At 27.6% G+C, this 21488-nt stretch overlaps 1 protein-coding gene across 3 annotated transcripts; it reads left to right on the top strand.

Annotated features, from left to right (window-relative positions):
• Positions 1-1987: 1987 nt before the first annotated feature.
• On the top strand, positions 1988-20015 carry LOC129961716 (transmembrane protein 272-like). Of its 3 annotated transcripts, none has more exons than XM_056075261.1 (7): positions 1988-2119; positions 5203-5304; positions 9972-10035; positions 11293-11400; positions 16738-16797; positions 17965-18171; positions 19615-20015. In XM_056075261.1, the coding sequence occupies exons 2-7, from the start codon at positions 5263-5265 to the stop codon at positions 19788-19790; spliced, it is 657 nt and encodes a 218-aa protein (XP_055931236.1). In that variant the 5' UTR covers positions 1988-2119; positions 5203-5262; the 3' UTR covers positions 19791-20015. The 3 variants fall into 3 exon arrangements, with proteins under 3 accessions (XP_055931236.1, XP_055931234.1, XP_055931233.1); XM_056075259.1 differs by having other exon boundaries at positions 2036-2177; XM_056075258.1 differs by lacking the exons at positions 1988-2119; positions 5203-5304 and adding an exon at positions 7259-7719.
• Positions 20016-21488: the final 1473 nt, after the last annotated feature.

Below are 21488 nucleotides of genomic sequence, written 5' to 3'. Positions count from 1 at the left end.
AAACAGGCTGCGTTTTAAATGCTGTTAAAAAATATGCTGTGTTTAAAATTTAAAATTGCAATGGACGTTTATAGCATTTACTTGAGTCGATGACCTTTTCAAGCAATATTATCTTTTTTGTTTCATTTTTAAAATTAAATAAAAAAAATTTTTAATCATTTTCGGTTCACTGATTATTTTTTATTTGATTATGATTACTTTTGAAAAATTCTTTATAAATAACTAATTAGCTGAGACAAAAATAGTTTGTTTTCAAAAACTCTTTTATTTTTCTCTCTCCCATTATGTCAAATTCTCATATCATATGTCATATTTTTATTCTTTACTAAACAAATTAAGATAATGTTGTACATCCGGTCTAAGGCCTCCCAACTTTAATAACCTCCCAACTTAAAAAAATTGCTATTTAATAGCATTTGGATTTTATGATTTAGTTCTCTTCCTTCATTTTGTTAGTTTACTTTTAAATAAATACAACTATATATAAAATAAAAAGAAATGAAATAAAAAAAAATATATATTCTGCGTCCTTTGTACAAGTATTGTATGCAAATTTTTTAATGTAGTGCAAATTTAAGTTTATAATTTTAAAAGGCAGAATTTTTTTGAAATTATAATTATGTAGTTTTTAAGTTAGATAAAAACAAAAAGAATTACACTGGATTTAAAATTAACACTGTGGAAAAGCATTTCATCAAAACTACACAGATTTCTTTTTTATAGCAAAAGTCTGTTATAATAACCATGCATATTTATGGTGAAAATTGCATTATAATAGATTTTTCTCTTTAATAAAATTATAACTCAGTTTAAATACAATTCAAAATATCAAAAGTAAGATAAGCATTCTTACTTCTTGCATTCTATTTATAATTATTTTCATTAAATTACACACCTAATATATATACATATATAATGCATTCACTCATAATCAAATTATCGATTGGATAATACGATTCTATACTTTATGGAATGCGGAGTTTTTGAGATTGGATTATCTTCCTTGATATTTCATGCTGCCAGAAAATCTTAACGCCAATTAGTTTCCCGGATAAATTCATTTACTTCATCTTCTTCAATTTCTGAAACCTCTTTGTCAAGTTTAATGGTGTCTTTTTTTTCTTTTTACTTGACGATATTTTCATCAGCGATCACATATTTCAGTATGGAAAACTGATTTTTTTTTTATGTTAATAGGGCTACAACAATCGGTCTCTTTTTGATGAATGTAAATCAGTATAAGAATCTTTAAACTTATTTTCTTTGAAAAATGAGCATGCCTGGGCATGTAGCTTCACAATTTCCATGAGGTTCTTTACTAAAAAAAGATTTCACAGCATTAATGATATACCCCTTCAGTGTTTTGTCACTCGCTTTCATACCTCTTATGAAACCACTGGTGAAAATGCCTCGGCGATTTTACATCACTTATTTTAAAAGGTAAATTTATAGCGAAGGTTTGCCTAATTTTTACTAGCTTTCCATACTTAATTTTGTATTTTTTACGTCAGTTCGTTAATGTTGTATTGCAAATCACTGGAAATAGCAGAATTTTGTTTAAAATACTCGCGCTCATTACCTCGTATTTTTACTGCATTTAAATTCAGTTTCAATAACATTACAGTGATTAAAATTTTAATACCAAAGAAAAATTTATTTTACTATATAATATTTTTTTAGAAGCGAAATATACAACTTAATATTATGAAGAAACCATATACTTTTCCTTTTTTCATTCTTATGAAAAAAAATCACTGTAAAGCATTACAATATAGTTATAAGTTAAGTAAAATCCGTGCATTATGAAATAAAACGTAGGAAAATTTCCCCTGTTTACAAGCAGATGTTACTCAAAAAATGTTACACGTGCTGTTCGGCATCAGAATTCATGATGCTGCTTATCTAACTAATAAAAGACTTCATATCACAATTCGGAAAAAAAAAACTTGTGCAATGCTATCTCGAATGATATCAGTTTAACAATCTACACAGATTGTATTTTTTTGGGGAATGATGCTCATTTTTAAAGAAAGACAATTTTTTTTGTTCCAAAATTATTAGTGACATGCATTAGCTTGAAATCATTATCTGGAATAATATAAAGTGATTTTCAGCAAAGGTAATTGAGTGTTTGTTTTGAAACTACTCTGTTTGGATTAAAGCTATTTTGTTTCAAGGTAAAATTTAATTATTGTTATTAAGTAGATATGTGTTTAGTAAATGTTACTCCAATATTTTCGTTTAGAAAACCATTAAGTGATTTTCTAAACAAAACCTATAAAAAACTAACTATTTTTTAAAAAATGAAAATTTTCGTTTCAGTGAATTTTGCTGAATTTTTCTTCACTTCTGATGAGCTTTAAAATTTTAAATAATTAATATATAAGTGCTTTTTATGCTATTTATATGTATTCAGCTATATTTAAGAGAGGCATTTTTTGTATTAAAATCATGTATTTTGACTAATTTTAATTTTTATTTTTGGTATGAAACTAATTTCCAAATTATTCCCATTTTAAAATCAGCAAATCTAATCGAAATATTTTTTATGCCGGTATATATATAATTTGTTGACTATTTGTTTAATATCTGGCTATTAATGTGTTTCCTATACATTTTTTTGACAATTTCTCTTTTATCATTCGAATTAAGTAGTCAATATATAGAACAAATTTTGATTTTTTTTTTTCGAATTCATTTTAGTTATTTCTTGAGGTAAAACATAGTATCTTTGCATAGTGACTATCATCTCAAATGGAGAAAATTCGTAAAACTCTACATATTCGAACTCCATGTAGTTAAATATTGCGTTTCCCAATACTTAACTACAAGCTAACAATGGAATTCAGAAAAATTAATCTCAGAAAAATTTGTTTAATGTAATATTATAATGTTAAAATATGATGAATTATACTATGTCTCGAACAATGTTTTTTGAAAATCAATAAACTAAAATAATTATTAGCGTCTGAAAAGCTAAGCGTTGAGATTTTAAATGCATAACAAAAATGTATTTCTTTACAGAAAGGTAAAAAAAGTATCGCATTTATTAAAAACAGTGTTTATAACATATTTTTTTGGGAAGAGAGTAATAAGATAATAACCAGGTCAAAGAACTGCATAGAAGATGACCCGAAAAGTAATTTACAAGCTTTAGATTTAGGTATTCAAATATGCAGAAAACAGTCATTTTTTTGCAATACATCATGGGATCGGAAACGTAAAAAGGAATTGCCGACTTTTAGGCGATTTTTAGTCAGTACTGTAAGTAAATAAAAGGAATGTACCCGATAAGATAGATGTTCATCATTGATTTAATAGAATACGAATTAATAACAGCACAAGAATGTATTTACGCGAATAATAACAAGGCGAATCCAACGGGACAAATGCAATGTCAGGCAGGAAGTGATATCAAAAATAGACATTTGGAATACTTAAATGTGGCATGAACAAACAGTAATAGATTTTCGACTTGGCAGAAAAGAGCACAGACAGGTTGATTAAAAATGTTAACAGTCTAGTTATCAAACAAATTTGTAAAAAATACAAAATTCACAAATTATAAAATATTAAGCCTAAGATATGTGTTAACATTGGATTATCAAATAAAATAAAATATAATTAGATACTATTTATAATATATTGGAATATCAATTATGTTATATTTGTTTAAAGTTTATTTGGTACTAATATATCATAATATCATAATAAATGTATATACTTGTAAGTAAGGAAATCCTTAATTAATATGGTTTATTTATTCAGAATTTTATTATTTTAGTCTTTTTTTCGTGTTATTGAAAAATAGTTTAATTAAAAACATATCTTTTAATAAAATTTCTATATAAAAATCAATCTCAAATAAATGATTAGCATGTTGATTAATTAAAAAACAGTTTCAAATATGAGACTAACTTTGCCAATTATTAAAATAGGAGCCTCGTAGCGTATACTGCTTAGGGCCACAGAAATCTAAATCCGTCACAGGGTATGAAAAAAAACAGGGAAGTTTATTGTTTGAATAATATTGAAAATATATTATTTATATAAAAAATTTGCTACAATTCTATTGATACATGCATTTTTTTTTCTTTTTGAGATAAGATTTTTTGAAACATCAAGAACACATTTTCAAATTGTTATGAGAGGAAGCTTGCAAAGTCAAAGAGCTGCGTAGTAAAAATTAATTTATTCAGTATCTAAAAGTGCACTGCAATAAGATAGACAAGTGAAAATACCTCAAAGTAGATTATTACACATCGTATAAAGTCCTATTAGCTAAATAAAGGCAAATAATGCAAAAAATATTAATTTCAGCAAGTAAGCTTATAAAATTTCTTTTTGTGTTAACATTTAGAAGAAACAGGTTGTATAAACAATAATTATATTAATATGCAATAAACAGAGACGAGGTTCCATACCGAATAATTAGTATAGGAATGAATGTTAAGCAAATAACGACACAAAGGCTTTTTCAACCAGAAAAAAAGTTTTAAAAAAGCAAAGTGGTTTTTTTTTAAATTTCAAATTTTAACAACTTATATCTCAAAGATAATTAGAATTATTTCTTTCACATAAAATGATAAACTGTAAGAAAATCCATGAACAAACTTCATTTACAGAAGTTTATAGCAAGGATAAACTTCCAGTATTAATGTAGGAAATATTTTAACTTTTATTTATAATAAGCTGTAACAGAAATAAAAAACTGAAGTATCAATTTCAGTCTTGGTTGTTACAAGTATGTTTAAAATATTTTTTAAATATTAAATATTTTATATACAGAACAATTTCTAAACAAAAATACTGTTACTAAAAATACTGTTTAATACTTGCTAATTTAGGTTAGAACTTTTATGGCATTTTCTGCGAAGCTTTGTAAAACATGTCGCATGTCATAGGTGCAAACAAATAATGCTAATCATCATCTGTAATCAGTATTCAGCTGCGTAATAGTAAAGATTTGAGTACTGATTTAATCATATGACAACAAGGAGAAATAAACTCGATAAAGTTTGGCAGAAATCTGAAATAGGAAAGAATAAAACATCATTTAAATTCATCAACTGTACTGGATGAATTAAATTAATAATAATAAAAGAAAAACAGTAGACGGCGGAGTAAAGAAGACAGCAATGTAGCTGTTATCTGTTTGAACACCTGTTATCATTCCCTCTTTTAATATTTTTGTTGTTCCAGGCATCATTCGTGCAGAAGGCTGACTACTGACAACAGTCACGTGATCTCGGACTTCACGTCATGTATCAGAGTACGGATACACTCGTTTCGAACGAGCAAGGGGTAAGCTTTGTGGTATTTGTCAGTTTTTTTTCTGTTCTGCCATAAAAATTCACTGCTTCATTGCTGTTTGTTCTTCTTTTTAATGATCAAATGAAAATGAAAGCACAAGGAAAACAAGAACAGTTATCTTTTAATCTACCATAGGAAGTTTTCCTCTCGAAAAATTTATGATTTACTTCATGAAAAATATTTATGCCGAAATACTTTTAACTAAACAGTTGTTGATACATAAGAAAAATTATAATTTTAAATGTCATATTGGAGCAATGGCTGCTGAATTTAGAGTCACAGCAATTCATTATTTTTGAAATTGTACTTTTATATTCAGAAGTGGCACAGATAATGTATTATTACGAAATCGGTTCTCATCTTTTAGTTCTTGAGGCCCAGCTATATTTCTTAGTTTCAAACACATGTACTGTATTGAATTTAGAAATTTCAAATAATTAATATCATTACAGTTTTTGATTTACTTCATACCTAAACTAGGTGATCCTTAATTTCTTACATAATCAAATATATATGGACTCTAATAATTATTTTTAATGAATGTTTTGTCTTTTTTTAATGTTTTCCTTTTTTTTAGCATTAAGTAAATTGTCCTAAACAGAACATTGCATATAAATTAAAAATTATTGTTAGATGGAGTTCTGTGTATCCTTATCAACTTTAACATTTTGAGGATTTAAAAGTGCTCTAAAGAATAAATATATATAAATATGCTAAGAAATAAAAAAAAAAGTCAGAAAACCTCACTACAAGTATTTGTTAAATCTCGAAAGAAAACAATAGTTATTTTATTTTGTTTAAGAAACAAATTCTACTCTTGTATGTCTTCATTTGTATATAAAAAAATGCAAAAATGGTTCACTTATCGTTTCTTTTTCTGGAAAATGCTACCTTCTCACATTTTCTGTCAAGCTAATTTTGTATTATTTAAATATTGTATCATATTTATTCATTAAAATAGAGTTATTAATTTCTTTTTTTTATCTTCTTATAAAGCCTTTATCCATTAAATATCCTGTCTTTTTAAAAAATAATCTTTGAAATCTGTTTAATAAATTTCAATTAAGTTAATGATTTGGAAATTTATAAATCAAAAATATTATCAAATTGTATTTAATGAAATATTTAAGCTAAATGTAAATTAATGTGTTAAATTAATGGAATATATGTCTAATTCAATGAATATGCACAGACGTGGACGTTGGGATGTCTAGAACCATAATAAATAACTAAAAAAACTAATACATATTTACAAAGTTGATAAAATAGAAATTAACCTGAAATAAATCATTAACATATTTTAAATGTGCTGAAATATGAAAATAAATTAACCACGTTATTTACGTTACCACGTTATTAACCACGTTCCACTGTCCAGGACCGTAAAATATTGAAATCCTCCATTGATTAATGCAGTGAAATCGTATATATGATGATGGACATTATTTATTTTAAACTTGCAGTTAAAGATAGAATAATTAATAGTATAATTTCATTTTTTATTATTTATATATATATAATTCTAACGTTTTTTTGAAGTTTTACATAAATTTTGTATTATATAAGAAAAAAAATCAAAGTATTTGAGACATTACTCTTTTCAAAAAAACATGTCACTTCATAAGCAGAAATGGAAGTCTTAATTATGATGTTTCATTCCGGTTCAATTAAAATGCAAAACAAATGCAAAGAACAAGATTTTTAAGATGGAAAATTAATTTTCTTCAATTATTTGTTAAGTTATATATAGAACAAGATATAAAAAATCAGCTAATAATAATTGAAAACCCAAAAATAATAATTCAAATAATTAAAAAAAAAAAGTTGAATATTTGTTGAGAATTCAGAAACAAATAAAATCTCTGTCTTTTTATATCAATAAAATTTAGTTATTTATAAAGTACACAATTAGTTTTCTCTCGCCAAATTCATAACTTTTCCAAACATTTAAAGAGCAACATAAAACCTATAATTTTAACACATTTTCTTTTTGAGAATATATTCTGCACCCGTTATTTTTAAATATTCTTAATACAATTTGCCCCGTTTGATAAAAATAGCAAAGTTAGTAAATACCTACTCCCAGCTGAACTCAGTTACTTCTCACACACCATTATTTACATGGTCAAGGCCAAAAGCAAGGAAACCTTCACATGTACACTGTTTCTGTCTAAAGAACGTTGATGCCTAGCAGGTGCTTTTTACTTTCCCTTATGTTTACATATAAACAAACGTATTAGTGTTCAGCTGTGTTTTAAAAAAGTAACCGTGGAACAACAGACGGCACGAGTGAAAGCGTTGGTTGGAATGCTAAGTGTTTTACTCCTTTTGTCGTCAAATGAAGGGGTGGATGACCGCGTATGTAACCAAGAAATATGGAATAGAAGTGTCTTAGGAAAAGAATTGGTAAGTGAGAAAACTAATTAAATGTTAATTTAACACATCTTTCTGCTCAATTAGGTTTCAAAGCGGAGATCATAATTGTATATTGAAATTTTGAAAGGGCCAAGTGCTCTCTTTCGTGGAATTAGAGTACGTTTGAAAAATTGATCATCGTTTGAGCTAATTATTTTATTATTCATCTCCCGAATTCCTCATTGTAACTTTTCTATATAATTGTGCTTCGGTTAAGTCCATTCAAATTGACGACGACGATAAGGATGACATTGATCAAACAACTTCTCTTTAAGATTAACATTTATTAATATTCAAAGAAAATATTTTTTTCTGATTATTCCAAGATTAATGATTAATATGCACTTGATCTGCGTATTTCATGTCCTTGTAAATGATTTATTACAAACACATGAGGGTATCACTGGTATCAATCTATTATAGCATAGGATTATTCATTTATCATAAATATAAATTATGGTGGTATTTCATGACATACTGACTTAATGTTGCTCTAAGTTTTAGTAAGTTATGTGATATAGAATCAAGGCATAGAGAAGTCATCAGCTGCACGTATTTTCTTGTTATTTTCTTGTATATTGTTACTGAAAGATATGGTTTGTGTTGTTTGTAAAGATTTTAAAATTTAAGTTTAGATGTATGTTAGTTAAGTTTGGAAGATGTTATGACTTTTTTTTTGATGTAATAGATTGATTTTTGAGAACTGGATTTCCTTGTATCAGTGTATTACATCATTAATTTTGAAATTGTGTGAAAGGTCTAATTTCTATTAAATATCAAGAAAGCAATTTAGGGATTATTTTACGAATTACTTATTGTACTGTATACTGATCTGGGACAAATAGAATGCTGTCTTGGGCCAGGAATATCCATAATTATATAGCTAGAAAACTGGAGTGTCCTTTCAGATTTCATTTTTATTAAAAGATCATGCTTTTAAAGTAATGAAGACTATCTTCTTTAAAATTGAATCAATAACAACAACAAAAATAATTGACTGACTGAAACTACTAATACAGTGATACACATCGATGAAGTCATTTGGAATTCTAAATCTGCTGCATTTGTTTAAAAATATAACAGTTTTTAGATGCAGTTCGCTTGGATATTGGCTTGATTTCGAAAATATAAATCGAATTCCTATTTATGTGATACATATCAGAGACGCAATTTAAATTTTGTATTTGAATCCATATCGTATCTTGTAGGTCATTATCGTACAACGTAAAGCAATGTGTAGTGAGATGATATTGCAACTATGTTTATCATGCATAAATGTCGTGCCATGCGAATTCACTCTCATGACAACTTTGTGGTATCTGCTGCCTCAAGGAATAAATATTTATTTTTGTGAAAAAGTGTAACTGCTTATATGTTATTTCATTTATGTGTAGTGCTGCATGTATAAATGGGAGGGATTGCGATTTATATTTCTCAAAAGGATTGCGTTCTACATTCGTGAACTATACATAGTTTTTTTAAAGCCTATATGCTTTAAATACTATATCGGATGGTATATTGCCAGCTGAAATTTAAAAAGAAAATCTCAAATTTCTGTTGAGAGTAAAATCGAGAGGGTTCTGAATTTTAATCCTTTGGACTCTGGAAAAATACACATATGCATGATTTTATACCAAGGCGGCATATGTTACTTTTCCATCAACATATATTTTAGCATTTTGGTGTTCTTATCGTTAATTTAGAAGGCGGGAAAATTTTGGATGTTTCATTTTTAATGCATTTGATCACATAAAACATTTTTTTGATTTTTGATGACATCTTAAGATATAAAATGCACAAATAAATAAATAAATATTTTGTTGCTGTCACTTAAAATTTTGAAAAAAAAAATATGACTTTTACTTTTTTTAAGAATTATTGATTGAATAAGGATTCACTTCAGTGCTCCGGAATCTAAAAATTATAATTGTTTAGGTTGTTTTCCCAACTGTATATATATGCTTTCTAATTATCAAAATCAAGGAATGTCAAAATGTTGTGCCCTCTACAATCTACCTTCGTTAACCTTGAAATATCTTTTTTATTCAGAGAATTTTTTTTTAAATAAATATTTTAATGAAATGGACAATAAATTTCAAAATTCTTAAGAAAAAGATTGTGTTAATTTATTATTCATTATTACTTCTGAGATATTGAATAATTTTTGTGGTTTGCTGGTATTAAAATTTAATGTTTCCTGAAATATAATCATCTCATGCTATTAAAATTTCATTATACTTTAGGTTGCTCAGGAGGGATACCAAACTGTTGAAGGAGGTGGTCCAGTAAGAGGAAATGATTCAAATAGTAAGTTAAATAATGATTTATTGATCTCTTATTCTCCAGGCAATGAAAAACGCAATGCTTGGTCAGTTATTTAAAAATAAAACTGTTTGATAATTTAGTTTTATTTATGCAACCTTCGGTTATTGCAACAATTAAAAAAATTCCTCGTTTTAAAAGATTGTTCGAGAAAAATTAATAATATTAAGAGCTAAGTCAGTTGTTACTATTCGTTGGTGTTCAAATTGTTTTTGAAAAATAAAAAATAATCCTCTTTTGCATATAACTAACAAAAAAACAAAAAAACTTGAATCTGTTATTTTACTATTCATTTTTTGATAGCAATTTTGACGGATTTTGTGAATTTCATTTGTTACAAATATATTTACAATATATACAATACAAATATATTTTTGTTGGCTTAAAAATACTTTTTCCTATTTTTTTCTGTTTCTCTTACATTACTGGCACAAATATTCGAAACCAACTTATTCTAATTGTAGTAGGTAACTAAAAAAATTATATTTATGATGAAAGCTAGAATGAAATTTTGAAACAAATTTAAATAATTAATAAAAATATGCTTAAAACGATAGGAATGCATTAAATAGAACATCTTGTGTTTATGTTTACTCTATTTAAATTCCAACTCTACCTAAATTCAAAATGTAACTGGATCTGGTACATGTTGGATGTGGTCTTATTTGCTTAAAGACTTAACTACATGTGCAGTTTCGATCGTTTTGTGATATTTCAAGTATTATATGCATAAATGAGCATTGATTCTCACTTGCAAAATAGCTCTCTTATGAAAAGATTAACTTATAAAGAAATCGATAGCAAATAAAAATTTAGAGTTATTTAAAAATAACTTTATGATAACTTGATACAAATGCGATTTTTTAAGATAGCATGGAATTTAGGATCATTTCTTTTATTTATTAAATATTAAAAAAGGATATAACATATTTTACTCATGATAACTATACTCTGAGTAATTAATTATATAAATTTTTTTTTAATCACAGCTCTTATGGATAATTTCATTATTAAATTATAATTCTTCGTTGAATAATATCGTACAAATATTCTATTGTATGAGAAATGGGCTGAATTGATTTGCTAATACTTAATTTTAAAACAACAAGCATTCTAAATATGGGAAAAACCTTTTTATTGACGTAAAATAAAATAATTGAAAACATGGTAAATGGAAAAAGAATTTTTTTTTAAAAAATTTCTTTTTAGTTCATTTGTTAAATTCTTTATTTGTATTTTCAGTTAGTCCATCTCCCCCAACTTTTTTGGAGCAAATTAAGAAAGCCAGAGAAGAAAATGTGGGATGTTGCAATTTTTGCATGGCATTTTTCGGTTTGCTGATTGGTTCAAGTAAGTTTTATTTAGCATTCACAAAAAGATTAATAGGAAAAATAATAGATTATTATGAAACAATAACGAATTACACGAATTTATGAATTTTTTTGGATATTAAAAATGTTTACCTTCATCTGATTACATATTGCATTTTAAAAAATAGAATTCCCAGATGCTTTTATTAACTCTGCTTTTTAAAAATTTCATAAAAATGTCTAAAAATATATTGCATCAAAACTTTGATATTTCAATGATTTATTTACGTCACGGTACTTTTTTATGGACCAATCTGGGAAATTGTATTTATATTGAAAACTGATAATTTATGTAGCGATCAGTCAAATTTTACCGCACAACGAAGAAATGAATAAGGCTGACCAGTTTTAGAAAATGGTATGAATCAGCAGTGAGTAAATCGTACTCAACCGCTTGCACGAGTCAAAAAATGAAATCTAAGTTTATGCAAATCAAAAAAATTTAAAGGAGATTCCAATTTCTAGTCTGGAACATCGCAGCATGATAATGCTTTAGATTTTGTTCCCCGATATTCATATTAATTTATAGTACTTTCAATTATGACCACAGTAACGTGCTCACACAAAAGAAAATGTGTTTAATATCTCCGCAAGTGGTTTAGAACGCGACAACAATAAACGATAAAAAATATCATTGTAAAATATTTTTTAATAATTATTTAAATTAGAGAAAAAATTAAATGAATGTAATTTAATTTAAAGACCATATAAAAATAGTTCTTCTGCAATAATATGTCCCGAAGAAGAAAATTATTACTATTTCGATTATTTTTTAATTAAAATTCTAATTAAAATTTTTTTAAAAAAAAACTTTCATTTTAAGAGCATTTAACAATGATCCAAGTCTGGTAACACAAATTCCAAACGACTGTTTTATAGAACGTTTTGAACAATTCTTGCATTACGCATGTCCCGGACACAGTTTTCAGATTGCATGCTAGTCTATAAAAAATATCACGCTGAATATTTAAATTTTAATCGAAAAATAGGTTTACTTAAAAAAACAAAACAGAATAAAATATCGAAGTACAATGGTAAAAATAAGTTTTTTTTTTATCCTTGATATTTGACTTATTTTCAGAGATACCAATTTTCTTAATTTGGAGAAGATTTTGTTCTCGATTATTGTTTTAAATGATTCAAAATGGTTCTTTAATAATTGTAGATCTTAATAAATTAAGAGTAAATACCGATATTTTCACACCGGTATTTTCAAACGAGAAATTAATTTCTTTGTGTGTTTCCATGCACAGTAAATACTTAAATAATACAGATATTTCAACTAAAATTTGATTTCTATTGGAATCACAGTTGCAATTGCTTGTAGTTAAGTATAAATTCTTACCATTGCCGGATTTTGACTTCATGAGGTTCTAAAGTGTAGGGTTAAGATGAAAGTTTCCCATTTTAGAGGGTTCTAGAAGGTATTCCAGAGCCCTTCCGTAATTGGTGAGAAAAACGTCGCAGAATATTTATATATTTTGCTTTTAACGCGCAGCCAAAGCTGGCAAGATGTTAAAATTTACTGCGTGTGTACTATGAAAAACACAGATAATTTTTGCTGTTAAATTCTTTCAATCTTTTGAATCATGTGTAATCCTGTTACTGCTATAGTATACATAAAATAAAAATTTCATGCGTTTTTAGCAAAATGTCCTAATGAAAAAGTGGTAAAATATTTTTCAGAAAATCATCTTGGAAAGATCTATTAAAAGTTATAAAGGGTGTCCCAAAATTAAAGCAAGATTTGAATTTGCTACCATTCGTGCAGAAAAGTATTAGCAACCCTATTAAAAAAAAACATTTTACTGCTGATAGTTTAGGGTTAGGAAAAATGGAGCGTTACACAATAGAACAATGTGTTAACGCAAGACTTGAATTAAATAAAAAATATTTTTTTCTTTAAATTGTTATATTTTTATTGAATCGTAAATTACACAGGATAGGGTCATGAGGCAAATGACCTCCATGGTTTTGCTGGTACATGTGGACTCTTTTGTAGAAATTTTCCATGACTATTTTGCATGAATGTGGCTGAATTTCGTTCATGCAGCTTGAATTTCCTCCTTCAATGCACGCATGCTTGTGGATTTGTTGGCATAAACCTTTGACTTCAACTAACCCAATAAAAAAAAATTCAATGGTATTAAATCATACGATCTAAGTGGCCAATTCTCAAATTTTCAAACTGTGACCGCCAGACTTTCATTATTTTTGAAATATTGTTCAAGAATGAAAACGCGTGTCTCTATCGTGTAACTCTCCATTTTTACTAACCCTAAACTATCAGCTGTCAAATATCTTTTTTAATAAGGTTGCCAACACTTTACTGCACAAATGGTGGCAAAGTCAAATCTTGCATTAATTTTGGGACACCTTTTACTTTGCCCTATTTTGATTAATGCAATAAAACACTTTTTAACTATTATTGCATTTTGATTGATGCAATTGATTTAAAATTTAATTTCCTAATTTTCTTGCAGGTAGTGGTACGTACATTTTTAAATAATATTTTCTTTGTTTATTTGACTGAATCATATTATACTATTTTCAGGGTCAGAAATTTATAACTCATGATGAATTTCATGTTTTATAAGAGTCTAATCAAAACAATAAGTTCATTTATTTAGAAGAGATTTACTTGATATTAATGAAAATTAATGTATAATATTTAAGATAATAATAATGACGAATGTTTTAAAAGCGCGCTTTTGTTAACATTCTGAAAAGCAGAAATTATTTTTATTAAAATGTAATCAAATTAAAATATTAAAGGAGAAAGACATTGATAATGATATAATCAGATAAATTGGAATTTTAGTCCTATTTGTAATATATTATTAACAAATATCAAGAAATTTTCGTTCTTATGATATTCATTAAAGTTTAATTTCACTACAGTATTAATGTGAATTTCACACATTTTTGCAATTCTGTATCTAGCTTTCATATTTTTGATTAACTAAAATAATTTTCTACTTTCTAGCACATAAATCAAAGCATGTTTTTTAAATTTATTTGTATTGTTTTTACTTTTTTTTGTATTCGAAGTATGCAAAGCGAAAGTGTTATAACCGTAAAAAAAACTGGAGCTTGAGATTTTGACGAATCTCCACGTTTCAGACATAAAAGTGGCCGAAAAACATATTTTTGGAATTGTGTCTCTCTGCCCCTGACGATAGTTCAACAACACTTTGATCCAGACGGAGGAAATTCCGTATATTATGTTATATTTGTTGATTTTGTGAAAGTCTGCGAGTCCGTTTGTCCGAATGAAAGTAAACACAAGAACTGGATAAATGAAATCCTGTACATAGGTTTATTACCGAAAGTTTTGATATCTATCAAATTTCAAACCACACAAGAGGTTGGCTCTCTATCGGTTGGTACTTTCATAATCATGTACATTCAAGTGATAACTCAAATACGCGTTGACTAAAATAAATGGAATTTCGTATGCGATTTTAAGACTACAATTATAGCTGTGTCTCAAATTTTAGTTTTAATAGGTTTGAAAAATAGCATCTAAATACATATTTGATATTTTGGTACTTATTTATTACCCGCATCAAGTAATTAATCATCAAAGATCCCAAATTAATAGACCCTCTATTATTTACTAATAACATGCAGTTAATGACACACAAATATGTTTATTAGATAGTATAGATGAATATTTCTGGACGACAATTTCCGCTGGTTTATATATTAATCTTCAGAGTGTCTTACATTATAATATTATGGTGCAATATGTTAATTTTTTTCGGCAGTTCATCACCAGATGGCTCTTTTTTATGGCATCAAAATAGTTAAAATTAATCAAAGTAAGTTTTGAGAATATTAAATTATTGTATTTTCATCAGAAGCGCACAAACGTACAAAATTTCTGAATTCTAGTATATAAGAAAATGAATAAAATGTCTATAAAAAACTAAATCTTTATAAACTTGAAACAAATCTAGTCAGCTCTATTTAAGGCCATGCTAAGAATACATATCACCAAATTTATCAATTATTTTGTGAAATTACAGAGAGTGGTGTAAGTTTTTGGCAAATTCGATGAAACCAAATTCTAGATGCCTTAGTTTTGTATCTTACACCATAATGAGGTGTTTTAATTTGCAAAGTAATAATTTAATTACCTGAATAGTTTTATTTAATCTACTTAATGAATATTTTTTTTACATCAATCTCAAACTCAAACATATTTTATATACATATGGGGGGGGGGAAGGGTTCTTTAAAGGGTGGAATAGAAGAATGTAAAAATTGAACCACGTTTTCGCATGGAAAATAACAGAAAAAGAATATTGTTTTGCATTTTGTTTACACTGATTGCAGTTTATGAATTTCACTTATTTTTTTATAGAAAATGGTATGTATAAAAAATAATGGGTTTATTTAATAAAATAAATTTTATTTGTTATTAAAATAGAATTGTGATTATTATTACAGATGAATTTATTTTTTTTCTAAAGTGTGAGAGGGTTTATTTTATTTATAATTTCAAACATTAATAATCAACAATTTTGCATTTCTCTAGTACGTTTTGGTGAAAAAATATTCTCAACTTAACCTGCAAATTGCCAGTTTTAAATTCACTATTTGTTTTCATGACTACGAAGAATACACAAAAAATTCAACCATGAGATTTTGATGAGTTATGTAAAATGCGTTTAAAGTTGTTGTTGTTTTGAAGTAGCTTAAGGAACCCATTGTTAATCTTAAAATATAACCAATTCAAATCAATAAATATTTCTTTTTGAACAATTGTTCTTCTGAGCTGGTTGTTGGTAAGTGCTAAACATGTCGACATAATGTAAGGACTGAAAAAAAATAATTTAAATACATTTCATATTGAACATTTTTTCAGATCAAAGGTTATTAATAATCAAATTTAGAATTATATTACATTAAAAAACTTCAATTTTATTTTTTTAGTTGAATAACTTAAAGCATACATATATAATTTTGATAGTATCTAGCTGAAAAATCTTTTCTAGTCACCTTTTTTTTCATTTTCAAATTTTCTCTTGTTATTTCTACTAAGTCGGTATTATGCAGCCTACTTCAATATAATAATTCTTAATACAATTGACTATTAAAAACAACTTACATTTCAAGTAACAATTTAAGTCGCTCTGTGCTTAAAAGTTTTATGCATTTTTGACTATTTTAGAGTTACAAAAAAGGCTTAATAAAAGTTAGCGTTCCCATGAACGCCAATATTAGATTTTTTGATTGTATTTTTATATTTATTGAGATTCGAACAATATGTGTAAAAATGTATATAAAATCCATTTTTTTAATCTTTCAGTTGTATGGACTCTCGTTGTGGTCGTTATAGTAACTGTTCCCATTATTATGATAGTAATAGGTAAGGTACTTATTATTTCTTTACTGTAATGACAAACACGCCAACTTGTTTAATTATTCATTTGCCAATATTAATTGTGTTAATTAACAAAGTTAGAGATTGCAAAAGATAAATAAATCTTCTTAAATGTACCTTCCTAAAAATGTTTCCGTAAAATGTATTTACGTTAAAATAATTTACTTCAATTGAAAAAAAAAATTATTTCCTACTTTTTAGGGTCATTGAACGGGCAGCATGCATTGTCTACTTTGTAAGACTATCAATATACAGTAACACCTTTGTATGAAAACCATTTCATATGTACACATCTTTTTTACATGAAAACCATTTCATATGTACACATCTTTTTTACATGAAAACCATTTCATATATAAATAAATGGCTTTTCCAACTAACGCTGGATAGCGGATCTAAAAAAATGTACCTTGCTCTGAATGGTTGTGCTGATAAGCGAAATAAAGAAATTTGTCCTTTGCTCGAATATTAAAGCAGAAAGATAAAAAAAAAAGAAAAAAAAGAAAAAAAATAACTGCATTGGATGAGTGGGCTGAAGAATGAGAAAAGAAAGAAAAAGATTGGAAGACTAAACAAGTTGCTATTTTGTCTTGCGCGGGCTATCCAGCCAGCGATAAAGAAACACCATTTTTTCACTAATTTTTGTGGCATTTTGCTGTGCACTCTTAACAATTTTGACCCATTTCCTAAGCGTTTCGGGTTTGTATGTTATATATGGCGTTATGTTCAGTGCTTCAAAGAACAATAATCGGGTTTTACACGCTGATTGGGAATACAGTGATATGTTAGCGAATAGTTTGAGCTATATTTTCATAGGGTCTTGATCTCTTATTTATAAAGAATTGATTATTAATGAATAATAATATAAAACATTGAAAAACGTTCCAAGAAAGCAACTGTTTTTGAATTTTTGATTTCAATCATTAGAAAAAATATTATGTAGAACAGATATTTATATATCTAGATATCTATAAATTTCTAGAAAATATCCAGTGATTTCAGTAATTGATAACAATTAAATTGGATAGTGTGATACAATTTATATTTTCTGTCTCAATAAAACTGTTGATTACTTTCTTTTTAAATAAAAAGCCTAAGTCATTGTTGTTATGCAAATAATAATTAATAATTTATAATTATGGCTTTTGCAAGGTTCGGAATACATTCACAATTGCCCAGTACAGAAAATGATTCCCATCAGTCTAATAGTTGCTGGCTCCTTAGCTCTTCTGAGCAACGTCATCAATTTCTTAGATAGATTCAGAAGGTTCTCTGAGTCTCGTCTACCAAGAAAACACACTGTCATAGGATGGATCAACGTTTTTCTAAACCTATTTCTTCTGTCTTGGTTTCTTGCAAGTAAGTAATTTTAGATATTATATACTTTTTTTGTGAAATGAAAATTTTACAATTAAGGGGAATCTTTTTAATACATTTAATGGAAATTGTATGGAAAAAAAAACATTCTCTCATGTTTTCCGTGCTGATTTTCCTCAGAAACCTTGGTATACCTACAATATACAATAATACAGCAACATACAAACTATTGTATACCAACAATATACAATAGTACAACAATATAAAATTATTGTATATGAACAATATACAATAGTATAACCATATACAAACTATTGTACACCAACAATATACAATAGTACAAGAATATAACAACTATTGTATACCAACAATATACAATAGTTTCAATCTTTTCGCAATTGGAAGATACAATATTTTTAAAATTTATTTTTTGTGCTGCTATATAAAATTTCTTCTTAATCATTACGAAATCTATTTAATCAGAAAATATAATTACTACAGGAAGTTTAAAATTAATCTATAAAATTTACGATTCAGATCAATGGAAAATGAGCCATTGATCTTTCAATGAATTGAAGCAAAAATTTGTCACCTTCGTATTTTCTTTTATTTATTTTGTTACATGTTTACAAGAGCTTAGCAAAATTTCTTATACAATATCAATTTTAAGACAATTCTAATAATAAAATTTTATCTTGCTAATATAATTCTGGAAATCCAAAAATTCTGGCCTAGTAATAAAATTCTAGCTTCTGAATGGTCATTGAATCGTCATTCACTTCTGAATTGGCGGGTCATTGGTTCAGAGCTCAATTACGCCAGAGATCCATCCAGTATGAGGGCGTTTAAATGTGAGCTCCCAAATTTCTAGAAGCTCAAAAAGCTAAAATCTGCATTTTTGCATATAAGTGTATTCATGTTATAAATGCGACAGAAAGAAATGCAAAATATGCTCTGATTCATCATCAATATTATAACCTAAAGAGCGTTAACTTTAGGAATGTATGAATTTTGGGAAATCTTCTATCGTCGATAAAGAGCATAATTCCACTTCCTATTATATCCCAAATAAATCTTTAGTTAAAAAAATTTAAACAGCAGATATTAATTAACAAATAATAATTCAAAAATAACTAAAGAAAAATACCGAATCACTGCTCTTAGATATATACCTGAACGAAAAAGTTATTGAAGATTAAGTTCAGTAAAATTAATTTAACTGATTAAATTAAATTAATAAATTAGGTTAAATAAATTAATTAAAGTAATCAGTAATTAAACTGATTAAAAATAAGTTTCTTATTGCCATTATTCTAAAAAAATATCAATAATGTAATTTGAATTTAAAACAAAAGTTTTAATAGGTATTAATCAACCAAAGCTATAATAAAAAAAATGAGGAACAAATCTCTCATAATTAAGATTGTTTTATGAAAATAAAATTAAATATCGCCAATGATACTTTTTTATCTTTTTTTTTAACAGTGTGCTACTGGGTGTACAGTGCTCCAGTTCAGTTTAAGCAAGATGATTTGGATACCTTTTGCAATCCACATCTCTATGGCTTTGTTTATTGGTTACTTAATCTCATCTTTATATTTTTTGGAGCCATGGTTCTCGTGTCCGCTTTGATGTTGTGTTGTGCTTTCATATGCTGGTGAAAAAGAAAATATAATATTACTTATAATATATATATATATTAACTTTTGTTGAATCGTCTTTTTATTTTATGCTCTTAAGACTGAAGTGCCATTACGAAGCGGATCTCATATGTTATTCCGACAAACTTTAATCGTCATTTATTTATATGTATTTTAGCATTAATTTTTTATGACTGTATAAACTTACAATGTGATTTTTTAAATAAAGCTTTTTTGTACTTTTTATTGAATTTGTAGGATGTTTTTTCTTTTATGCTTTAAACTTCATTATCCTATCAGTTTGGTTACGCAGGAAGTTAGTTTACCTTACATAGAGCTCTTTACCAGCTAATTAGACCCTCGGGGGGGGCACCTCGGAATGAGGATGAGATGCTTCTGGCATGGTGGTTGGATCTCGCCACCCTGGAGGGTACACTAATAGGTGGGGGATCTGGCTCCTCCCATCGATGACGAGACGTACTTCCTTCGGGGAGGGTTGTACCGTGGCCGGTGGCGGCCCTTAGGACTCAACCACACTTCCCGCCAATTGCTGTTGCGGCGGTCCGGTCATTCAGTTTTATGGTTTAAATCCGTGTGCCTTAGGGCGGGTCGGAGAGTTAGAAGGTTGACTTACCAGCTAATTAAATAAAATGAACGAATACAGAAGGTTAAGTGTACGACACAGTACAATAACACATTTACATAAGTTACAGCAATATTGTAAACAACATGACAGACAAATAGGACTCATTATCAGTATATATGCAAGCATAATTTTTGAAGCAGAGTCGTGGCCGAAGACAGAGAAGACTTTGAATTATTAAATTAGCTTTATTGCATCCCGGGAGACACGAATTATGTACAAGAGGAAGCGACAAGCACAACACAGAACAACACAAAACGAAATGAGAAAAAGCGAATGAAAATTTTATCCCTGTGAATATATACTTTAAGATTTTAATAGGGATTTCCAACATGCATCAATCACAGGTAAGGGAATCATAGGGATCTTTTAGAAGAATTTGTTTAGATAAGCAATATTTTATCCCTTCACTCGGAGTGTGGGAACTTGTCGGCTTTTAGCCGATTCAGCAATTTTTGAACTCATGTTGAATAAATTAAATAGAAAAAGTGGAATGGAATCAGGAAATAAGAGAATATTTTAGAATGAAGTTGATATGGGCTAAATTAAACTGAAAGTTGGGAGATCAATTAAGTTTAAATTAAATGTTAAAATATCATTACACACACACACACACACACACACACACACACACACACACACACACACACACACACACACACACACACATATAGACATAATTTATTTGTCTCCCGGGTTGTACAAGTTGCAGCGATGAGGCACATCAACACAGAACGACACAAGAGCGAAAAGAGGAGAAGCTAATGAAATATTTATCCCCATGATTATATACTGTGTGATTGTCATAAGGATTTCTTTTCACGTGTCGATTTAAGTAAGGGAATAATAGGGACCTTTTAAAAGAATGTGTTAGATCGACAAATTTTTATCCCTTCACTCGGAGTGTGAAGACCGCTGACTTAAGCATTTTTTCAAAGCTTCTGTTGAATTAATACAAATTAAATAGAAAATAGAAATTAATTAAATAGAAAAAGTGGAATGGGATCAGGAAATAAGCGAATATTTTAGAATGAAGTTAATATGGGCTAAATTAAGATAAAACTTTGGAAATTAAT

This window comes from Argiope bruennichi, chromosome 2, assembly GCF_947563725.1.
Source record: "Argiope bruennichi chromosome 2, qqArgBrue1.1, whole genome shotgun sequence".
Taxonomy (NCBI): Eukaryota; Metazoa; Arthropoda; class Arachnida; order Araneae; family Araneidae; genus Argiope; species Argiope bruennichi.
This window is presented reverse-complemented; position numbering and strand designations above follow the sequence as displayed.